General features: G+C 44.5%; 1 protein-coding gene and 2 long non-coding RNA genes across 3 annotated transcripts in view; 2 read left to right on the top strand and 1 right to left on the bottom strand.

Moving 5' to 3' along the window:
* The first annotated feature begins 583 nt into the window (after window positions 1-583).
* LOC121589666 lies at window positions 584-1,825 on the top strand. The gene is made up of 2 exons (XR_006004334.1): window positions 584-1,153; window positions 1,276-1,825. It is a non-coding gene; the product is annotated as an uncharacterized LOC121589666 (long non-coding RNA).
* Window positions 1,826-2,629: 804 nt separating this feature from the next.
* LOC121589665 lies at window positions 2,630-8,584 on the top strand. Its single transcript, XR_006004333.1, has 4 exons — window positions 2,630-2,848; window positions 7,088-7,658; window positions 7,748-8,462; window positions 8,575-8,584. It is a non-coding gene; the product is annotated as an uncharacterized LOC121589665 (long non-coding RNA).
* Window positions 4,515-18,982, bottom strand: part of LOC121589663 (O-phosphoseryl-tRNA(Sec) selenium transferase) — a 23,270-nt gene continuing 8,802 nt past the window's right edge. Inside the window, exon 5 of the mRNA XM_041908741.1 lies at window positions 4,515-5,708. Coding sequence (XP_041764675.1) covers window positions 5,578-5,708 — 131 coding nt within the window. The 3' untranslated portion in view covers window positions 4,515-5,577. The remainder of the gene's footprint in view (window positions 5,709-18,982) is intronic.

Below are 18,982 nucleotides of genomic sequence, written 5' to 3'. Positions count from 1 at the left end.
TGATATGTTGCTGAAATATGCTTGCCTTTGATTCGCTTTATACCGCTAGTTTTGAGGAAGGTTTCGGCATTGTTTTCTTGTCCGGCGTGTTAAAGATTGTATGATTTCACTTCTACTTCTGTCTCAAAAAGTTAGTTTTAAAATATTATCTTAGACGTGGTTATGGTTTCTTTCAATGCCCACCATTTAGGTATTGAATTATCTATGGAAATTATACTTTTTTATGTAATAACACAACAAAAACTACAACAAAAGAAGTGCAGAAAAAATGAAACCGGAAACATACGTTACACATAGGGCTAACCCGCTTCTATGCTGTTGGTGGCATGTTTTATGCTACCATAAATAAATAAGGAACAGTGCTCCAACAGAGGGGTGGGACGGGATGTACTTTTTTTTCTCAACTCCAGCCACAGATCTATAGAAAGTGTAGAATAACAGGGACTTTCGAAAGGGAACCCTTTGGAAAAGAATTTGTGCGCAACGAGCACGTGGTTCTAAGCACGAACAAGAGCAACAACAACAACAAAAACAGTCCACCCTGCTTCTTATTTTGAGGAATTTCCACTTCCAGTGTTCTGCTTCCGTCAGTTGCTGGTTGTCTCATAACGCAGCAACCATCGCCACACCACATGCGCACTACGCACAATCAAAACAACATTGTGCTGTCTCCTATCGACGCGCAACCGTTCCCGCCCTGCCAGAGTCTGCCCTTTGCTGCTGGTTGGTACTGTATCGCGCCGGAACCTTGACCTTGAGAGAGCAAGACCAGCAAAACGGTGGAGGGTGAGACCGGCAAACGAATCAAACACCGGCACCAGATGGAAAATAGGGGTTTCGGTGTCTTTGCACAACATCCTGCCAGCAAACCTCGACAAAAACGGGTCCAAAACGATTTTTTATTGCAAAAGGATTGCAAATGGAATCGATACTTTTAACACCACTAGGTGCTATCTTCACACAGCACAAAGAACTTCAATGCGATACAGGAAAGGTCCTTCAAACATGCTGCCAAGGGACATGAACGATGAGCGCAACATAACTCTGCATAGTTGCATCACAGAAGCTTGTTCCTTGATTTTCAGTTGGAAGCACCAAAATTGCAAACAATCCTAGATCCCGTAACTAGCCGGGTTTTTTTCCTTACAACCCGGTATGACTCATCGGATTCGCATCTTGCCATTTTGCCGCGCCCAACAGGGACGTTGCCGTAAAGTTCATTAGTATTAACCCGGCACACCAATACACGTGCATGCTAATTTCTTACCCTTACAGCTCGAACGCACACCAACATAGCAACCGGTGTAGGCTCTCGTACGCACGACGCACGTACACCTCAAAAAGATCCTGGAGCGGCAGGAAATAACCGCCCGTTTAAGGGCAGCGAGGAGAGGAAAGAAGAAGAAAAAAAAACACAAGGTAAGGGAAAGCGAGAAAATCGTTGGCACACGAGAAGAATAAAAAGAAGGGCAGGGGACAGAGGCTTACCTCGGAATTGCGGCAGATGTTCATCGGGGCCTCGTTGAATGCTCCTGCAAACGGCGGTGCGCAAAGAAAAGCGAAAGGAAACGATAACAATGCAGTAGGCTCTGGGCCGGGGCACACTATTACACCAGCCCTTGCATTTGGCTGTGGCTAAAAGGTTTAGATGTTCTTCTCGCCGGATTCGTACCATGCGTATTGGCTCATTTTGTTCCAACAGCACTGGTGACGATAGGTGACCACATATTCAAATTACAAATGTTATACAAAAAATAAAACTACAAACTACACTTTTTGTTAGCTTTCGCTTGGACAAATTTTCAAGCAGGCCAACATTCTAGCACATTCTACATTATTCCAAGCGAATTGCTTATTCTTTTCACTATACGGATTGTGTTTTCTGCACCACGATGCACTCCGTCCATCGTACATGTATCCCAACTGGGAACAAATAATTTCCAACGAAATGTTTACCCGAAAACTCCGCTCGACATCCACTTGTGTGTCTTTCTATTGTCCCCAAACTGATAAACAAACGAGCGAACAAGCAATCGCGGACCACCAGCACTAAACAAAGAGCTGTTTTTGTCTCAAAACAAAACAAAAACACACAACAAAAGGCCACAATCCTCCACACGTTACTTTGATGGGTGTCAACAATTTTACCCCAAGAGGTGCCTCTGTTGTCTGACCAACGAGCAAAGCAGGCGTCCGCCGTGCATGTGTGTGTCTTTTGTGAGACGATCGAACCAGTTTTACGCGAAAACACAGCTATTGATCAACGAAGAGTCACACCATTTCTGTCCCCACCCTCCCTGGTGTTCCGTAAAATTGCACAGAAATTATTTTGTCATTTGAAAGGCACAGAGCATCGGACGCGTGGCTCTATTCAAGTAATGATTAGACGATCGAAAGAAGAAAAACCATGGTGAAGAAGCACAACGAACTTATGGGGAAACTTACCTACATCCTTTTGTTGAAGCAACCCCGGCGACAGAAAAGGAGTCCATCTTCCTCCAAGCAGGGAGCAGCAGCAGCAGCTGCACCAACTGGACCGAGTGAAAAGGGCGCGCACGCGCATGCGCACACGAGGTAAACCCAGGCCATCTTTTGTGTGTCACTCCCGTGTGTGTGTGTGTGTGTGTATGCGGTGCGGATCGTTTCCCTTGTCTTGTTTTTGTTTTCGTGTTTTTTCTTTCTTTCGATGGGGAATTTTCGTGCCGGTCATAGTGTCTGATCTACGCGGCGATTATCATCCTTCGAGAAAATGCTGTGGCATCAAATACACTAGAGGGGAAAGGTTTTTTTTTGGGAAAGGATATGTTCACTCAAGCAAACAACGACCATCTGTTGCTTATCTCGACCGGTGAGTATAGACGTGCCAGGGACAGGAAGGAACATGTTTAGACAGGAGAGTGTCCAGCCAGGAGTGTTGGTTGCTTTGATTTGATAGTGTAAATTCAATTACGCACCTAGAGATGATCGGGAATGAAATGGAAACATCTTACCAGGATGTACAACCGATTTATTCTTTTATTTTTATTTTGCTTTAGTTTTTAATGCAATTTCAAAATGCCAATGTACGACGCACGAAGTACTATACATAAGTATGTCATTCCGGAATCGTTCGGAGTCGTTGGAGTCGGCGTTCGAAACAAAGGCCTATATACGAAGTGCACGTGCAAAGGGAAAGAAAAAAAAACACATCGAACTGTAATGCTTGATCACAAGCACATTGCATCGGAAGGCTTCTGCCTGACGATCAAATCCGAATCCGGTCCACTACGATCGACTCTGGACGACTCCGAATGACTACGAATCTGAACGACTCCGGACGGCTCCGTCTCTGGGCGGAACTTCTTCTTCTTCTTCTTTGGAACAACAACCGTTGTGGGTCAAGGCCTGCCTGTACCCACTAGTGAAGTGGACTTGGCTTTCAGTGACTTATTGGTTACCATAGCAGGTTAGTCAATCCTACACGTATGGGGGCACGGTCTTTTCGGGAATCGAACCCATGACGGGCATGTTGTTACGTCGTACGAGTTGACGACTGTAACACCAGACCGGCCCAAACTGGTGGGACCAGACCGGCGGAACTAGTGGTTCGGATTTTCCCCGAGTCGGATTCAGACTAATAATAGTCGGAATCGTATCGGAATCGGACTGCGCTCCAAAGAGCACATCACAACTTCTAACTCCCAGCAGCATTGCATTTATACCGGAGGAGTGCTTGCCCTCTGCGCGTCCAATTCGCCTGTTCGGAGAGGAACTCCCCAACGGGTTTAAGTGGGCAGAATAAGCATAAGCTTAAGTATTGGCAAATAGAACGCGATAACCGGGTAGACGAGCCAGAGCTCCATTTGGAAGCCCTAAAGCGGGCCCGTTGCAGCGGTTTGGCGTCAAGTCGCCGTCAGGGCCGTTCTTGATATGGGGCTCTGAAATTGCCCTGTGCGCAATAATTACTATGCTAAGTGTTTTGTGGGGGCCCGCGGGCATGCCTAATCAACCTAAATGGACGCCGAACGCATCGCTGTTTCGGCCAAATTATCATGTTTTTGAAAAGTGGTTGAGACAGTTGAATTTGAGGTAGTTGGGCTGGAGATTCACGGTATCTTACTTTCTTTACCATGGCTTTACCATACTGGTATAATTTGTTGGTAAATATTTGCTAAACTTAAAACATGTTTAAGCACAAAGTATCTCTATAGAGATTTTTAAAAACAATATAACAACACTCACTGCACATACAACAATGTTTCGAAAAGTTCACATTATTGCGAGTACAGTGCCACGTCAACTGCAGCTTGCTAGGCCGTGTAATGAGAACGGCATTACAGAACGGCGAGAAAAAAGAAGACAAACAATCAATGATTGCGTCCAACGAGATATATTGAGCAAAAGTCGATTGCGATCATTCGTTGCGGTTGAATAGTTCCGCTTACAGTTACGATGGGCTGACGACGAACGGATCGCGCAGAAGAAGAAGGGTACTGGCTCTCTCCCCCATAAAGGGTAAAATAAGGGGAAGAACGGACTGTGTTTATCTCACACCCTCCAACAAGAAGAGAAGTAGTCCATTTGTACACTTTTCAATTCAGCAACACAGGGTTCAGTATAACCGGTAAAGATTGTTAGTTGTTTGCGCTTACAGCTTTATTATGTGTAAGAATATTTGCAATATTTCTGCCAGGAAAATTATTGTCTCAAATTTTGTAGCAATCATTCGCCCAGCGTTGTAAGTTTTGGTCGCTTTATTATATTTTTTTGTTTTCCCGTGAAGCCGTTTGTTACATGCAAATGCAAATATAATATGTTTTTTATGCATACATTACTGCGCCACGAACGGAAGTCGTAATGCATCCTAATAAATTGTGTACAGTCCATCTAGTGCCAGCAGACTAAACCCATCGACTGATCGGTCTCCCTTTGCAGTGAGATTCCGCCAAAAGCGGATGCACCTGACGCACTGTAAGGAAAGCGACGATCATTTGAGAAAAGGGGACGATTAATCCACCTTGCCCCTTATTTTTCGGACCAAAATCGTACATACAGCGTACGCAGCTTAAATAAAGCAAATATTAAAATTTAAAAAATGTGTACATTAAGTTGATCATTGCAAACATGCAACGATCAATTGTAATTTGAACGCTTGGGAAAAGAAGGATTTTTTTCTTTTTTTTTTTCGAATAATACTTTGAGGATATTTCAGTATGAATAGCATAATCAACCAAGCGATGGAAGGTAAATCAACCGAAGAGTTATGGTACCCCATCATCCTCATCGAGGAAATTTCCTCCTCTTTCGAGCGTGTGGCGATCTGTCCCTGAGGGTATGTGTGTCCAGGGGATCAACCAAAGGCAGCAGCAGCAACAGCAGCAGCAACACGCACCCCCGGTGCGGTCAGTCGGTGCAACCGAAAATTCATGCTTCTGCAGTTCTGCACCAAATTACTCCACATCTGCACGCCCGCCTAGCTGTGTTTCCTTTGGACACCGGTTTTTCGTCTCTTGTTGCCAAATTCTCGACAGAAGGTCTTCCGATTTTCTTTCCGAGATTGTTTTCTGCGCTCGCTTTTCTTCTTCGCAATTTGCCGTCCTAAGGGTGCTTCGGTACAAACGAAGAAGCGTATCGTCGTGAATCCACCTTGAAACGATGATGGACCATGTGCGGTCGGATCTTGGGTAAAGGTGCATACGATTTGTCGTTTTGGGTGGGTACAACAGTTGCTGGTGAGGGAAAAAGGTTATAAAAAAGGGAAATCAGACAGTTATTTAGATCACATTTTTTGGTTCGATAAGAATTGTCATACACGCTTCGCTATAAATTATTATAGGGACACACCAGCCAGACCAGCAGCTTGTTTCTAACGTGGCCTAGAAGAGGGTATATTTAAAATTTCATTATTCATCTAATTTACACCGACCCTGTTTAGCAGGCGGAGAGGCGTTTTTTAACCCGACCCAACTGATCAACATGGGGTTTACTTGGGGTTTGCTTGATGGGGGTTTTAGCTGCTTTCTGTATTTTTTGGGGTAGAGGATATTATTTCGGCACTCCTTGAAGGTTTGAAGGCTGGCTGGACGACCGCAACCAGAAAAGGTTCGGTCGGGAAGGAATCTTTCTCCAAGGTCCAAATCGAAAGACCCATCATTCCCCCCCAGAAACCCTCTGCTCGACACTCACACACACACACACACACTGGTCAGGTTTCCAAATGTTCCAAAGTGGCCGTTTTGTTTTTATTTTTCGTCCATGGTTTTGTTCGTTCGTTTTCCGCTTCCATTAGGTTCATTGTGTGTGTGTGTGTTGTTTATTGAGGCAGATGTTTAGCGGTACCGCATTATTATCCTGCATTCTTGTGTGGGGGCCGTGTGGCCCAAAACGATCGCGGTAAGGGAACGCAGGGAGGGAGCTGCAGCTATTTGCAGCGATCGGCAAGTTGGAGCCGTCCAACCTCCTCGAAAGCAAGGTTTTATCTTGATCCACATATCCTTCAACATAACCGGCAAGGGTGATATCCGAGACGAGACGTTCTGCGGACGTTTTGGCGATGTCCGTCCATGCTGTGCTGCGTAGATATCGACGATCCGGATGGTTAGGATGGATGGACGATCTTGAGGTTTAAGAGTTAAGAGCACTCTCGCACGTTGGAGAATGTTAGTGACGATGGGTTTTTATAATTTGCTTACAAACATTATTATAAATCCCTTCTAATCAACACTAAAACTTATGCGGATGAACAACATTCAATCAATTTTCTAGCTTTACGCTAACAGGCTGCGTTCTCTCTTGAAACCATCTAATCTGCCCAGCTGTTTGCTTGTACAGCTCGAATGAAATCCAAATTGCATCCTTTCTACAGTCCCCCCCCCCCACAGTCCCTTAGGGTGGCACGATCTAACAACCCTGAAAGCGGCTGCTGATTATGATTGTGTTTACCAGCCAAAGCTCCGTAAGTAACAATGCGCTACGATGTAAGGCTTAAGTAAGTCAGCTGGCAGTGGGTGCTCTGCTGGGTGGCTGTGTTTTCCTCTTGCTTTCCTCGGCCACGCTGAAGACAATTTCTTTACACTTCTTTTCTTTTCTTTATTTTGTTTGTTTGCAGCATTTGTTGCAATTGCAACAAATTGCCTGTTGGTACAGACGATGAGGAGGCTGCGCTGCACGCTGGCCAATGAACCCGTTCGCCGAGTTGCGATAATGATGCGCACACAAACACACCGTTTCGCTGATGCTGCTGCTGCTGTTGATGATGATGATGATGATGATGCTGGCAATGTTGCAGATATCCCGTCGTATTGCGCGACCCGCAGGAAGGGCGGGGGAAAGGATTGATGCAGTATTGTGAGACGCAAACCGAAGATCGAAGGAAATTATCAGATCAGAAAGATTTACCGCAGCAGTGTAGGCTTTCGGAAACTTCTCTGCAGCGAGCCTTCTCGGGAGATGCAACGCAGCGCAGCTGCTGCTGTGGTACTACATCTACACAACCACCCAGAGCAGGAGGGAGGAGGCGGGAGCCTTTTCCCAACGGCATCAAAGATCGGGCAGATCAATCTGTAGTCCCGTTATTTAGGGCGAACCACCAATTCGCCGTGGTGGACGACGCTGTGACGTGCTGAGATAACATTGCCCGGAGATGAGCGGAGTTCTATGGGATGCATCTTTTACAATTTGTACGTATTGCTGCTAGTTGAAGGTTTAGTGCCGTTTGTTCTATTGCACAAGGTTAAGCCTTATAATTGATTCTGACACTTTCTACCAGGGGCGTTCAAGGATTTTGCTGCACGGATGGACCCCGTCGGCAGGATGTTGCTGTGCAGGATGGGACTCGGATTTCACTCGGACACACACCGGTAGCGGGTAGCACATCTCTTGCGGGGACATTGTTCATGATGGCTCAAACTTTCCCAGATGAGCACCTGATGAGGTGTAGGAGGAGGAGGATGCTTCGACACATACGCACCCGCGGGGGAGAGGTCATATATCATACTCCATGTAAAGATATGTGGGTGTTCCGTATGATTTGACTTAAGCCGAAAGTTGCCATGTACGCATGCATGCATGCTTGGAGGACGAACCGAGCAATAGGGAAGTCAATTTATTCCGAAAACATTTCAATGTCAATTGTGGATTGGCAAAAACAGGGTCCCGCAACAGGTACAGCGACGAAGCACCTTTTACCATCAAAAGAAACAGCTCAGCATCCCTGATCGGTAGAAGTAAGTAATCCTCTTCCCGGGAGTGGATTATTGAGCAAATTGGCAAGGTTATGAGCGGTGTGCTGCTGAGCCGTTTCAACGAAGGCGGCAACCATAGAGAATATGCACATTATTTAATGTTAAAACAAAAGCAACCGGGTAGCGGGTACCTGTCCCTAGCTGCAGGCATGTAACCTAGGCTGGGAGAGATTAATGACAGAGCTTTCATAAAACGGACAAAAGGCGGTATTACTCCAATGATATAAAGGAAAAGCAAAGGTTCGGAAGATACAATTTGTACCCCGCTTGTAGAGGTAGAACTTATGTTACCTGTACTACTTTCACCGTTAAAAGTCAAATGACGGGTTTTTTTTAACTATATTTTCTCAAGGTTATGAACAAAATAACAAAATTGTATAAGCCTTGCTGTTGGTCATACAACTGGGCAGCGTTTTAAATGGAACCTCTTTGCCCTAACGATACAGTCTATAATGTAGAGCTTTATCCTAATATAGCACGCCGTTTTAGATTACCGAGGAAACTGCATTTACTAACAAGTGCTTCGAGCTGCTTACGCCACACTCAAGATAAGTAACATGAGATGTGCATATAATTCCGAATCTTCATCACCCGCACTAAACAGCTATCTCTTCACCATTCTAGGCATGTACGCTGGCGCGAAGGGTGTTACCATGGCTTCAATTATCAACGAGGAGAGTGCGCTTACCGGGCTGCGAGCGGATGGTCAACTGCCTAAAGACAATACCATTCTACCGACACTAATCGGCACCAAGAAGAAGGTGCGCGTTACTTAAGCCAACCACCACCAGCAGCAGCAGCAGCACCATAAGTAACATTAAACGTACCGCCCTAGCACAACCCTTTGCTCCTTACCGATCTTTCTACCAACACCCGTGGCTTTATGTGTGTGTGCGCGCGCCCGTGCTTCTTATCTCATCCTACGCGGCCACGGTAAATAAGGGCCAAATTTGAGACACGCCAAACGCACACGCAATGCACCACAGTGAGCAGCAGCAGCAGTTGGTGGTGGTGGGGAGCCTGTTTGGGATTTGGGTACGGTAACACACGACGATCGATGCTTTCTTTCTACACTTTCCCCTCCTCCCCTTTTATGCCTTAAGGGTCGCATCAGATTGAAACGGTCGGATGAGCCTGAAAAGTTGGGCGGTAAGGGTGGATGAACCAGAAACAACAACGAAACAAAAAAAGCCCATAAAGCAGGTTGCGGTGGTGGCGGTGGCCGCTGCTGAAAGTTATGATCATGGCCCCGCAGTACAGTTTCGTGTTCGTTTGCTCCGTTCGCAGTGCAGGAGGTGTACAGATCTTGCCACCGAGACCCCAGGATGATTGGGTACGCTATGGTAAACTGAGAGTGTGCCCACAGGAATCATTGTATGTGTGTCTGTGATAGCAGCAAAGAAACTGGGCAGGCATATTACTTCTTGGAATTATGCAGGTGAGCAGGTTTACGATCCATGTTTTATATGTACACATTTTTTCGACGCCGTTTTTTAATGCTTACCGTTGCGTGGGGAAAGATTCTTTTTTTGTTGTCTATTTGGTCTGTTGTTGGGAGGGGGGGCATTTTCATGCAATTGCTGGAAGAGTCTTATGTGATACGGTTTAATGCATACGGATTTGGGGGGTATTGTGAGATTGGATTTTTTTGGAGAAGCAAGAGTTTTAGCGCAGAATCATTCGGTTGGCAGATTGTACGGGAGCAACTAATGCCCTGTGGATACCAATTGGATACCAAAAAGATGGACAATGTCTGAGTAAAGATTAGTTTCATGTAATCGGAAAAATTCTTTACTGGATATTTGAGCTAGAATTGTTACTGAAATATGGTCTCCTTCTTGTTTGTGAATCGATGTAATCGTGACATCAAACATACTTATTTAACCAATAGCTCGGTTTTACTTGGTTGGTCGAAAATCGATGCTAAAACCAAAACCAAATCGATGATCATCTCAAAATTAAGAAGATTTCGTACAAATTGGTCTTTTTTCTCCCCAAACTATAGCAACCAAAGCATGCTACATCAAGATCAAATGTCTCGTACATCAGCAAGAACGAGCATGGCAATACACTACCCCACCGCCTGCTTGATCGATCTTTTCTCGATCGGTCTAATTACAACATTCTTCCTGCTTGCCCTGATCCAATGATCGGCTCATCGCCGATATCTTTATGCCGATAGCGTTTAAACCTGTTACCTGCGGCCAGCGAGGCTTGGGTGGTGGTTTCGGGTCAAACATGTCCAGCGTGCCTAATTAATCATTTACGATTTCCTTTGCCGTGCTAGGCGCCTTACACCCAGAAGCGATAGTAGGACACCACATGGTATCGAAACCATGTACTTCCGATCGAGCTGGCCACGTTTGCTTCCCTCGGCATAGGTACTGCGCGGGCACGGCTTAGGTCCGATCGATGTTTCCATTTCACGGCTGATTGGGTATACCACAGCAGAGCCAGCCAGCCAACCAGCCAGCCAATCGACGCCGCAGACGGATCCAATTAGTTGCATAATCGACCCTTGCCACTCCCGGTTCCTGGCCGGAATAAGGTTATTTAGAGGGTTTTGAAGGTTCGTTTGGTGTACCGATCGTAAAGGCAAAGGCCTGTAAGTTCAAAAGCTGCAGGCACCGTTATGGTGACGCGTTTTTAAACAGAAGATTTAACGGTTTGCTATAAGTTGCAGTAGGTTGTTAGATTTTCCATTAAAACTAAAATGAACATTTAAGACATTTAAACTGTACTTTTTCCTTAGCTAATTGACATCTTTCTTTCCCTTGTGAGTGATTACAACAAAATATGATGATTTTTAGGACTTTTTTGCATTCTTCTTTTCTCCCAACCCCCACCAAGAAGAACGCAAACATTCCTTTGAAGCATACCGAAAAATTTCTTTCCTCGCGCCCGAAAGCATTACGTTGGTCTCTCATTATGTCGCAAAACAAGAACACGCAGCATACTGATCTCGAGAAAAGAAGGTACACATACACCATTTACGACGACACCTGCCGCCCTACGGACGTATAGATGCGGAAGGGTTAGTAGTTCCAATTGCCACCTTGATGATGCACTTTTCTGTAAAACTGTGCGCTTGTGTGCTTGTGTGTGTGTTTGTTGTTGAACCTGAATCGATTGGAATTTGCTTTTCCACCACTTGCCTTTTATTACGTAGGTAGGGTAGTGTGTGCAATAAAAAGGACAGCTGCGCAACGTACCCCGCGCGCTCGATGCGTATATATCGTGGCTCAATTCGTGGCAGACGCAATGGTGGAAGGATTTGGCCCGTACTCCGTTTCTGGGGTACGTTCAGCGTCAGCGCTATAACCCTTTATGGGATCGGAATCGTACATTGAGATCGCAGTAGAATCGTGTCGCATATGCCTGTTGCGTTTCGTGCATGTGCATAAAAGAACAATAATAATTCCTGGCCGGGTTGTTTTGTGCGTGGAGAGGAATGGCGGCATCCTTCCTGCAGCAGTACCGGAGGAACTGGTCGGTGTAGGATGGTTTATAAAACCCCTCATAAAACGGAGCCTACAACTCTGGTGTAAGCGAGCGCATTCCTGCTATCGGTTTGGGGAGGGAAAACAGTTTCGGCATTTAGTTCCATAAAACCTAAAAACTGCCGGACAATTGCAGGGTGGAATGGAAAGTTAACAGTACCCGTACCAATTTTGCCATAAATCATCGCCAGAAGGGCGAGAAATTGGTTTGAACAGTTGTAAAGGTACCATTGCTGGTGGAATTAATTTTACATATTAGACACTTTCCTTATTTTATTGGTTGTCATGTTCCACACCAATGGGATGGATAGCTGTTTAGGATTGATGAGCCTGTAAAAAATGCACCCAGTAACCATCTATCCATACGTCCACTTTATTTAAAGTATCCATTTATGGAGTTTTGTGTGGAAAGATGGCACGTTAACTCATTACACGCTGCGTAACAGGTAGATGTTGGAGGCTCTCTAGGTGGTGTAAATTATGTTTAAATTTACGGCAGGGGAAGCATTTTATGGTTACACATTTCAAAGCTCGCTCAAGAATGTGTTTTGTACGGTCGAAGAGCTATTTAAGATCACTACTGCAAAGATGGCTTATCTCGCGGGTGAATGCAGCGCTTCACGCTCATGTGATCGTATTTAAATTGAATTTTAAGATTCTTTTTACTGGATAACAATAGTCTGCGCAGCCTTTTCTAATCGGATAACCTATTAGCAACGGAAGAAGCTAGCAGAACGACAGAATGTCCTTTCCCCTTGGTGCCGCTTTCACATGCACTAAAAATTGATGCAGTTACGGTTGTGGAATGTACCTCTACAAAATGTCCCTTCCCAAAACCGGCATAGGGGAATCGAATCAATGATCTTTGCAGCCTCGTTCCTTTACACACAAGGACACGCTCGGGAGACAGGACAGGTTACATGGGGACACTAGCATATGCGGCGGGTATACACTGTGACGAATGTGACGCTTGATCAATTAGCACCTCATTTGCCTGACAATTACCTGCAACGATAATCACCAAACACGATTTGCCGGTATGGCACATCCTTCTGGAGATTCAGTGGCCGGTTTAGCTTACCTTTCTCCAGAAAATTACAACCCTTTCTAGCTGCTGCTTCGGGATGAATCTAGCCCGTTCCAGATAAAGGGTTCTGTGGAAGGTTCTGGGAGTCCTTTTTTTGCTGATCCTGTACACAAACGTGGACCGTCCATATAGGGCGTAAGTGTATGTGGTAGGATAATTGTTTGTCCCTTGTTGCTTATAAATACTAGTTTATAGTACAGATGGAAGGATAACAACGTTGGAATAATATTTATAGCAATAAGATGCATTATGCTGATTGCCTTTGGATGGATGGTACGTCCTTGACCATATAGACTGCCCATAAAGTAGCAAAGCAAAGAATAGCCCATTAGCCTATGTTCGGGTCTTGATCAACTTGTACATTTTACACGAATTCCAATGCCAATTTATTTTATCTATTTAGAAGAATATTTAGAATCATACTACATGATCCAATCCTCACCAACACCATTCCTTAATGATGTGATACGCAATAAAAACATGACTAACTGTACGAGCAACCAGGATAGTAGGGATATAGCAGCAATTGAATTAAATTTTCCTTTTCCCAACGGAAGCATGACCCTCGAGAGGAGTTTCGCTTAAGGGCAAACATTCGATTTCAATCAAACGGTTGCCCTTTTTATCCTCCCAGAGGGTTGCACGATGTGTGTCGCCATCACACCTAGTGAAGGGAGGGTGATATAGATTTTGCTTCTTCCCCTAATGCGTGGCCACGGTCGCTTGTACCAGGTTACACGGCATACAGTAAGACGAACGCATGTCTCTTTCATTCGGGGTGATATTTTGGCGAGAATTTATGACCATCAACAGTGAAACCACATCCTTAGAACGCTCCGTGCACAGATACCGTGGTAAATTGATCGTTAAGTCATCATCGATCATGGGAATCAGGTCGCGATTTACGGTAGCTGCGACCGAAGAGATGATTGGGAAACACATCGACATGCACAATTCTCACAGAAAAGGTAGGAACACTCATGAGGAGGGACATTTTTGTTGATTTTAAGTTACATTTTATCGTTGGTCTATAAATCAAACTCTCGGCATTCCAGTGCATGGCATAGTGAATGTAGCTTTTGAGTTCTTGCTGTTATTTGCAGGAATGTCCATTTGGGCACCCATAAGTGTACAAGAACAAGCGAAATGTCTACCCCTAATGAGAAACGTATGACCGATAAATAATCTCTAACAATGAAGCTACTTGGCCATACCGTAAAGCTTTTCACAGCCACAATGTGAAAACGGACTGCTCGAGAGGGTGCGAACGCTAATGGCTGTGAAATTGGACAGTTCCAATAGCCCGAGGGATACAGTGTCACAACTGCTAAAGTCCGTTTTGTTATACATTTTAAAATAACTACCCATTTTAACAATAAACATTATAACAAAATAATAAATATTGTTGGAAATTGTCGAAAATAATCATGCCTGTATGATTATCCTCAGGCCAAAGACGACAATAAAACATAAAATTCCGTTGATCCGTTTAATAAAAGATGAATGTCCCCGGCTCCGGTGCACTAATCCCTCAATCTTGCAATCCACACCGGTCCGATGAGTCAGTCCCTGGTGCATAATTTATGCGCTTTCCCCTCTCTGGCAAACCAACCATCTTACACACGCTGGCAAGCTATTTCTAGAAGCACGAAGCGTCCTGGCGCCGCATTTAAAAAGGTCTTCCGTTCCCCCCCCCCCCCCCCCTGTTCACTGTGGCCTAGCTAGGTCTCGACCAGGAGGTTTTGTTATGATGCTATAGCGTTCCATGACCGTGCTCTTTGGCGAAACGGATCCCTGCTAGGATGTTGAATGCTCGTTAAAAGGAAGAGCGGAGCGCGCGCGTCCTGGAGACCTGGTCGTTGGTAACCGATTCGCCCGGGTCGGTTTGGGTTTTGGTACTGCTGCTGCTACCGTTTGCGCATACGCGAATCGCAAACAAAACCCTTCTCAAGGTCAGGTCCTTACGCATAAGCCTTACTTTTCACCCCTAACCGAGATACACAGGCAGTCGGGTGGGCATCTGGGGAATGGGAAATTGATTCCCATTCCCGACTCTTTTTTTTTTACTGATTTCCCCCGTTTCCGGACACAGGGAGTTTGTTGTAGAACTTGGGCACGAACGGGCGAGTACGGGCAGGCAGGCAGGCAGAGACAGTAAGGCGGGTTTTCTTGGTGAATACAACAAACAACTACACTCGGCATTAGAACACGAACTCACTCTCCCTATGGTTTGGGGGGGTTTGGTGCGATTGTCTTTGTGGTGCGGAAAGATGGATTTTACGCATTGCTCCCGGACGCAGGACATTATCCGCCCGGGAAAAGGATATAGAGAAAGAAGGATGTGCTACATTCAACAAAGTTTTTGGCTCTTTTATGAAACGAAGATTTGTTAGAATAACCATCTAAATTAATTAATCTATATATTTTTAAATTGTTTACTATTCCCATTGTTACGGCTTAAACAATCAATATTCCATATAAAGCGTTATTAAATAAGAGAAACCACATTATAAATTAAACACTATAAATTAAATTGTGGTTTAAATAAATTTAAAAAAATCTACATACGTGACACATAAACAATGAATATAATGCGTAAATGAGGACATTCAATACGCAATAATCCCACGGGATAGTTCTGAATGTGTTGGGCGCCGCTGGGCGAAACGGATTTTGTATTTGAAATGAATCGTAACCATTCGTTCTAGACAATTTAAAGCTCATCGACAATAGTTCACACGTTATGCAACAGTAGCAAAAATAGGAGAAAAAAGAGGGAAACAACATCTAAAAATATGAATTCTGTTTGTATTTTCCTTTCCAGATAAAATGGGAGGGCACAAACATTCCCTCCCTGTTTAATAAGAGCAGGATGAAAGAGGGGAACAAAATGCGGTACCAAAACGCATTTCCTTTTCCTCCAAACAAAAGCGGAATAAATCCTGCAACCAGTGCAACGATGGAATGCAGTTTTGGGCATGTCTGTGTGTGTGCGTTTTCACATTCATTCACTGACGAAAGAGGAGCAGCTTCATTCAGCAGCAGCTTTTGCCAGGTTGTGCGTCCGCCCGGTTGTTGCACACGTTGTTGAACAACAAAACGCAAGCCCTTTGCCTTGGATTGGTGGTGGCCACACAATGGCACAATGCCAACACGGCCACATCGCCGCATGTTGTTGAGTGGTTTGTGTAGTGTTTTTCTTCTGCGCACACGCACTCCGCATACGCAACAAGCCGGGGCGTAGTAAGTGCTCGAGTGCTCGACTAAAAGGAAGCTGCGCGCTCTTGCACAAAGAAGATCCTTCATCTCCTGCGCGTTGCGTTCCCGCCGTATGTGCAACCGACCGACCGATCGACCGACAAGCATAAAAAAGGAGTAAGTTCTCACGCATCATCAAGGAGATTCCTATCAAGCGAAACTTCCACCCGAGTGGAATCGTCTTTCCATCCTGCCCTGGATGCTCCAAACAGAACAGACAATCCTTAACACGTGAAAGCGACGCCGAGCGATCGTGAGAAACGACCAGCAGCAGCAGCAGAACGGCAGCAGCTTTTTTATGCATCCTTTTATGAGTTCGATTTTGATGGAGAAAATGATGGAAGGCTTTGCTTTCCATCCCCTTTCCTATCACTGCTGTTCCCGGGCGTGGACGGGCAGCAGCACAAGGACCAAAGGTACAATAAAACAGAGCGACCGCTTGCGTAGCAGAATATTGCCATTGAAAAAAAAAAAAAAACACGAAGAGCTCCCCACGGAACTCACACACATGCACCGGATTAGTGTATCGTCGTGTACCCTTTGCTGCTGCTCCGAAAACCCCGCAGAACCCCGCTGGAAGAGATGTCAGTTTCAATTTATCATAAGAATGGACGAAATTTACATATTATTCTTACGTTGTGCTTCCGTGACAACACAAGAGCCTTGATGTCCCGAGAATAGGCTTGATCTTTCTTCTTATCCTCGCTTCTCGCTTCCCTCACATACTTCGGTGGGATTTTATACGTGCACTGGTCTTCTCTGTGCTCTGGAAGGCGATCGCGTTAGGTGCTTTTTTTCTATATTGTTTATTAAACCACAAAACTTGCCTTTCTATCTACTTTACGTGGCGTTCTTTTGATCGTTTGATCGTTTGCTTAAAAATGTCACATTTTTCGAACGAAAGGTTTGAAACGATGCTAATTGTACGGTCCCTCCTGATTGTTGGCAATTCGTCGAAATGGTGCGGTATGGTATCGTGACTCTTCTGGTTCAATTAACCACGATCGCACGGTGGTGTAGCACAGTCAATCAAACAGGATCCTTTTGGTTGGGTGATTTGAGCAAACCGATCCGATTCCGATTCGACCCAAATGAAACGGCAATGGGCCAAAGAAAAGAGGAACCCTACACAGTTGACACCCCTAATTTTAATTTGATTGTTTATCCACGACTCCACGTAGTGTAATGGTGAGGATTCTGACGTGACGTACTATCGTTTGGTGGGAAGGGAAAGAAACTCCTTTTTGATGAGGTCGGTTGTGATCGTTTGAAGGAAAATGCTTTATTTTGAATAATGGTAGACCAGTAATTATAAGTTTATGTGCTAAGTTCCTTTAAAAAAAAAACAAGAAATATTAAACGTACGAAATGTACGAAAACCAAATAGCTCAGTGTATTGCTTATTGCAATTCAGCTTAGTGTATTGAAATATATTTGTTCAAGACATTGGGAGCAGTACATGACACAATATAATCCTCATGCCATATAACATTGCTTACGCAGCATTTAAATCTCTTTTACTAAGGCCGTTTTAATCAGCATTAATTGAACTAATTGAACAATGACTGTTGCGATGCAACCGATTCTTTCTACCCAGAGATCAATTAAAACGTTTTTTAGCCGAATTTTGAATGGTATAATTTATTACTATTTCGCAAGGTGGCGCTAAAAAATCACGTGCGTATGCTCGGGTGCGCGAAGGAATCTGCTCGTCATCCTGCTGCGCCGGTCATTCCCCCTAAGGGCTTCGGTTCGTGCCGTCGCTGGTCGGTTTTCGATAAACCGATTAATTTCGAAGCGACCGACAGCGCCCTCTATCGCGTGACCCGTGCAAGGAGGCTTTTGCATCTAAATTGACGGTTGACGGCGTCAACAATGACATTACTGAAATTGAATTTGTACCAGGAAAACGGTCCAAAATATTTGCTTAAATAATGAATGAAATAATATTTTTTTACTTTTTTCATAAAACTGTTATTATAGTACAGGTTAAATAATGAAATGAAAAAGCTAATTAACCCACTATTCTTTTTGGCGTAACGACATAATGGGTGTCATGCCGGCCTCCAAGACTTCTTTGTGTACTCACGCAGCCTAATGCTACGGCAAGATAGCCCAGTTGGGAATCGATACCGTCCAGCTTTGTAAGAGCCTATCTTTTTCTTTTATTTGGCGTAACGTCGTCCTACGCGGACATGCCGGCTTATTTCGAGACTTAATTCATTACCACGCAGCCGGATAGTCTATCCTTGCTACGGGGTCACGGTCCATTCTAGGCTAGAACCCATGGCGGGCATGTTTTGAGTCGTTTGAGTTGACAACTGTTCCACGGGATCGCCCATGTATTGTATTGTATTGTAAGAGCCTATGTATATATCTAATATGCTACCGGCCCGCTAATCAACTAGAATCATCGGTCTCAATTAAGTCTGAATCTATTCCTCTTCTTGGAAGATGACATCTGAGGTAAATCAATCATGGTTGTTTTTTATCTTTATTTTGGGTTCTCTTAATTTACGATGTCACCAATTGAATTAAGCCTATATCAGAAAGTGGAAATGGCAATAATGTTTAATATCGTACAAAGATAATATTTGATGGTCGACAATCCGCCGATATGGCATGATTACATATCGCATACATCACAGATGGCCAGTCCAGTTCGAGGCTAAGCTAGACCAAAAACATCTACGATTGTGGCTCCAAATTAGAATTAAACAAAAATTAGCATTTTCATTACAGCTCAATTCTTTGTGCTAGAATTAACTCACTTTCATCTAGCCAATTCAAAATTAACAACGGCAAGCTTAATCCAACACGAGCAAAAACTCGTCAACCGTAAACAGGATTGTGCACACATTACGAAACCGGTAACCGGCAAGCGTAAACCAGTGTCGGAGCGCAAAATTAAATCA

Source organism: Anopheles merus, chromosome 2R, assembly GCF_017562075.2.
Source record: "Anopheles merus strain MAF chromosome 2R, AmerM5.1, whole genome shotgun sequence".
NCBI classification, from domain to species: domain Eukaryota; kingdom Metazoa; phylum Arthropoda; class Insecta; order Diptera; family Culicidae; genus Anopheles; species Anopheles merus.
Note: the sequence above shows the minus strand (reverse complement) of the source record. Positions and strands in the feature narration are given on the sequence as shown.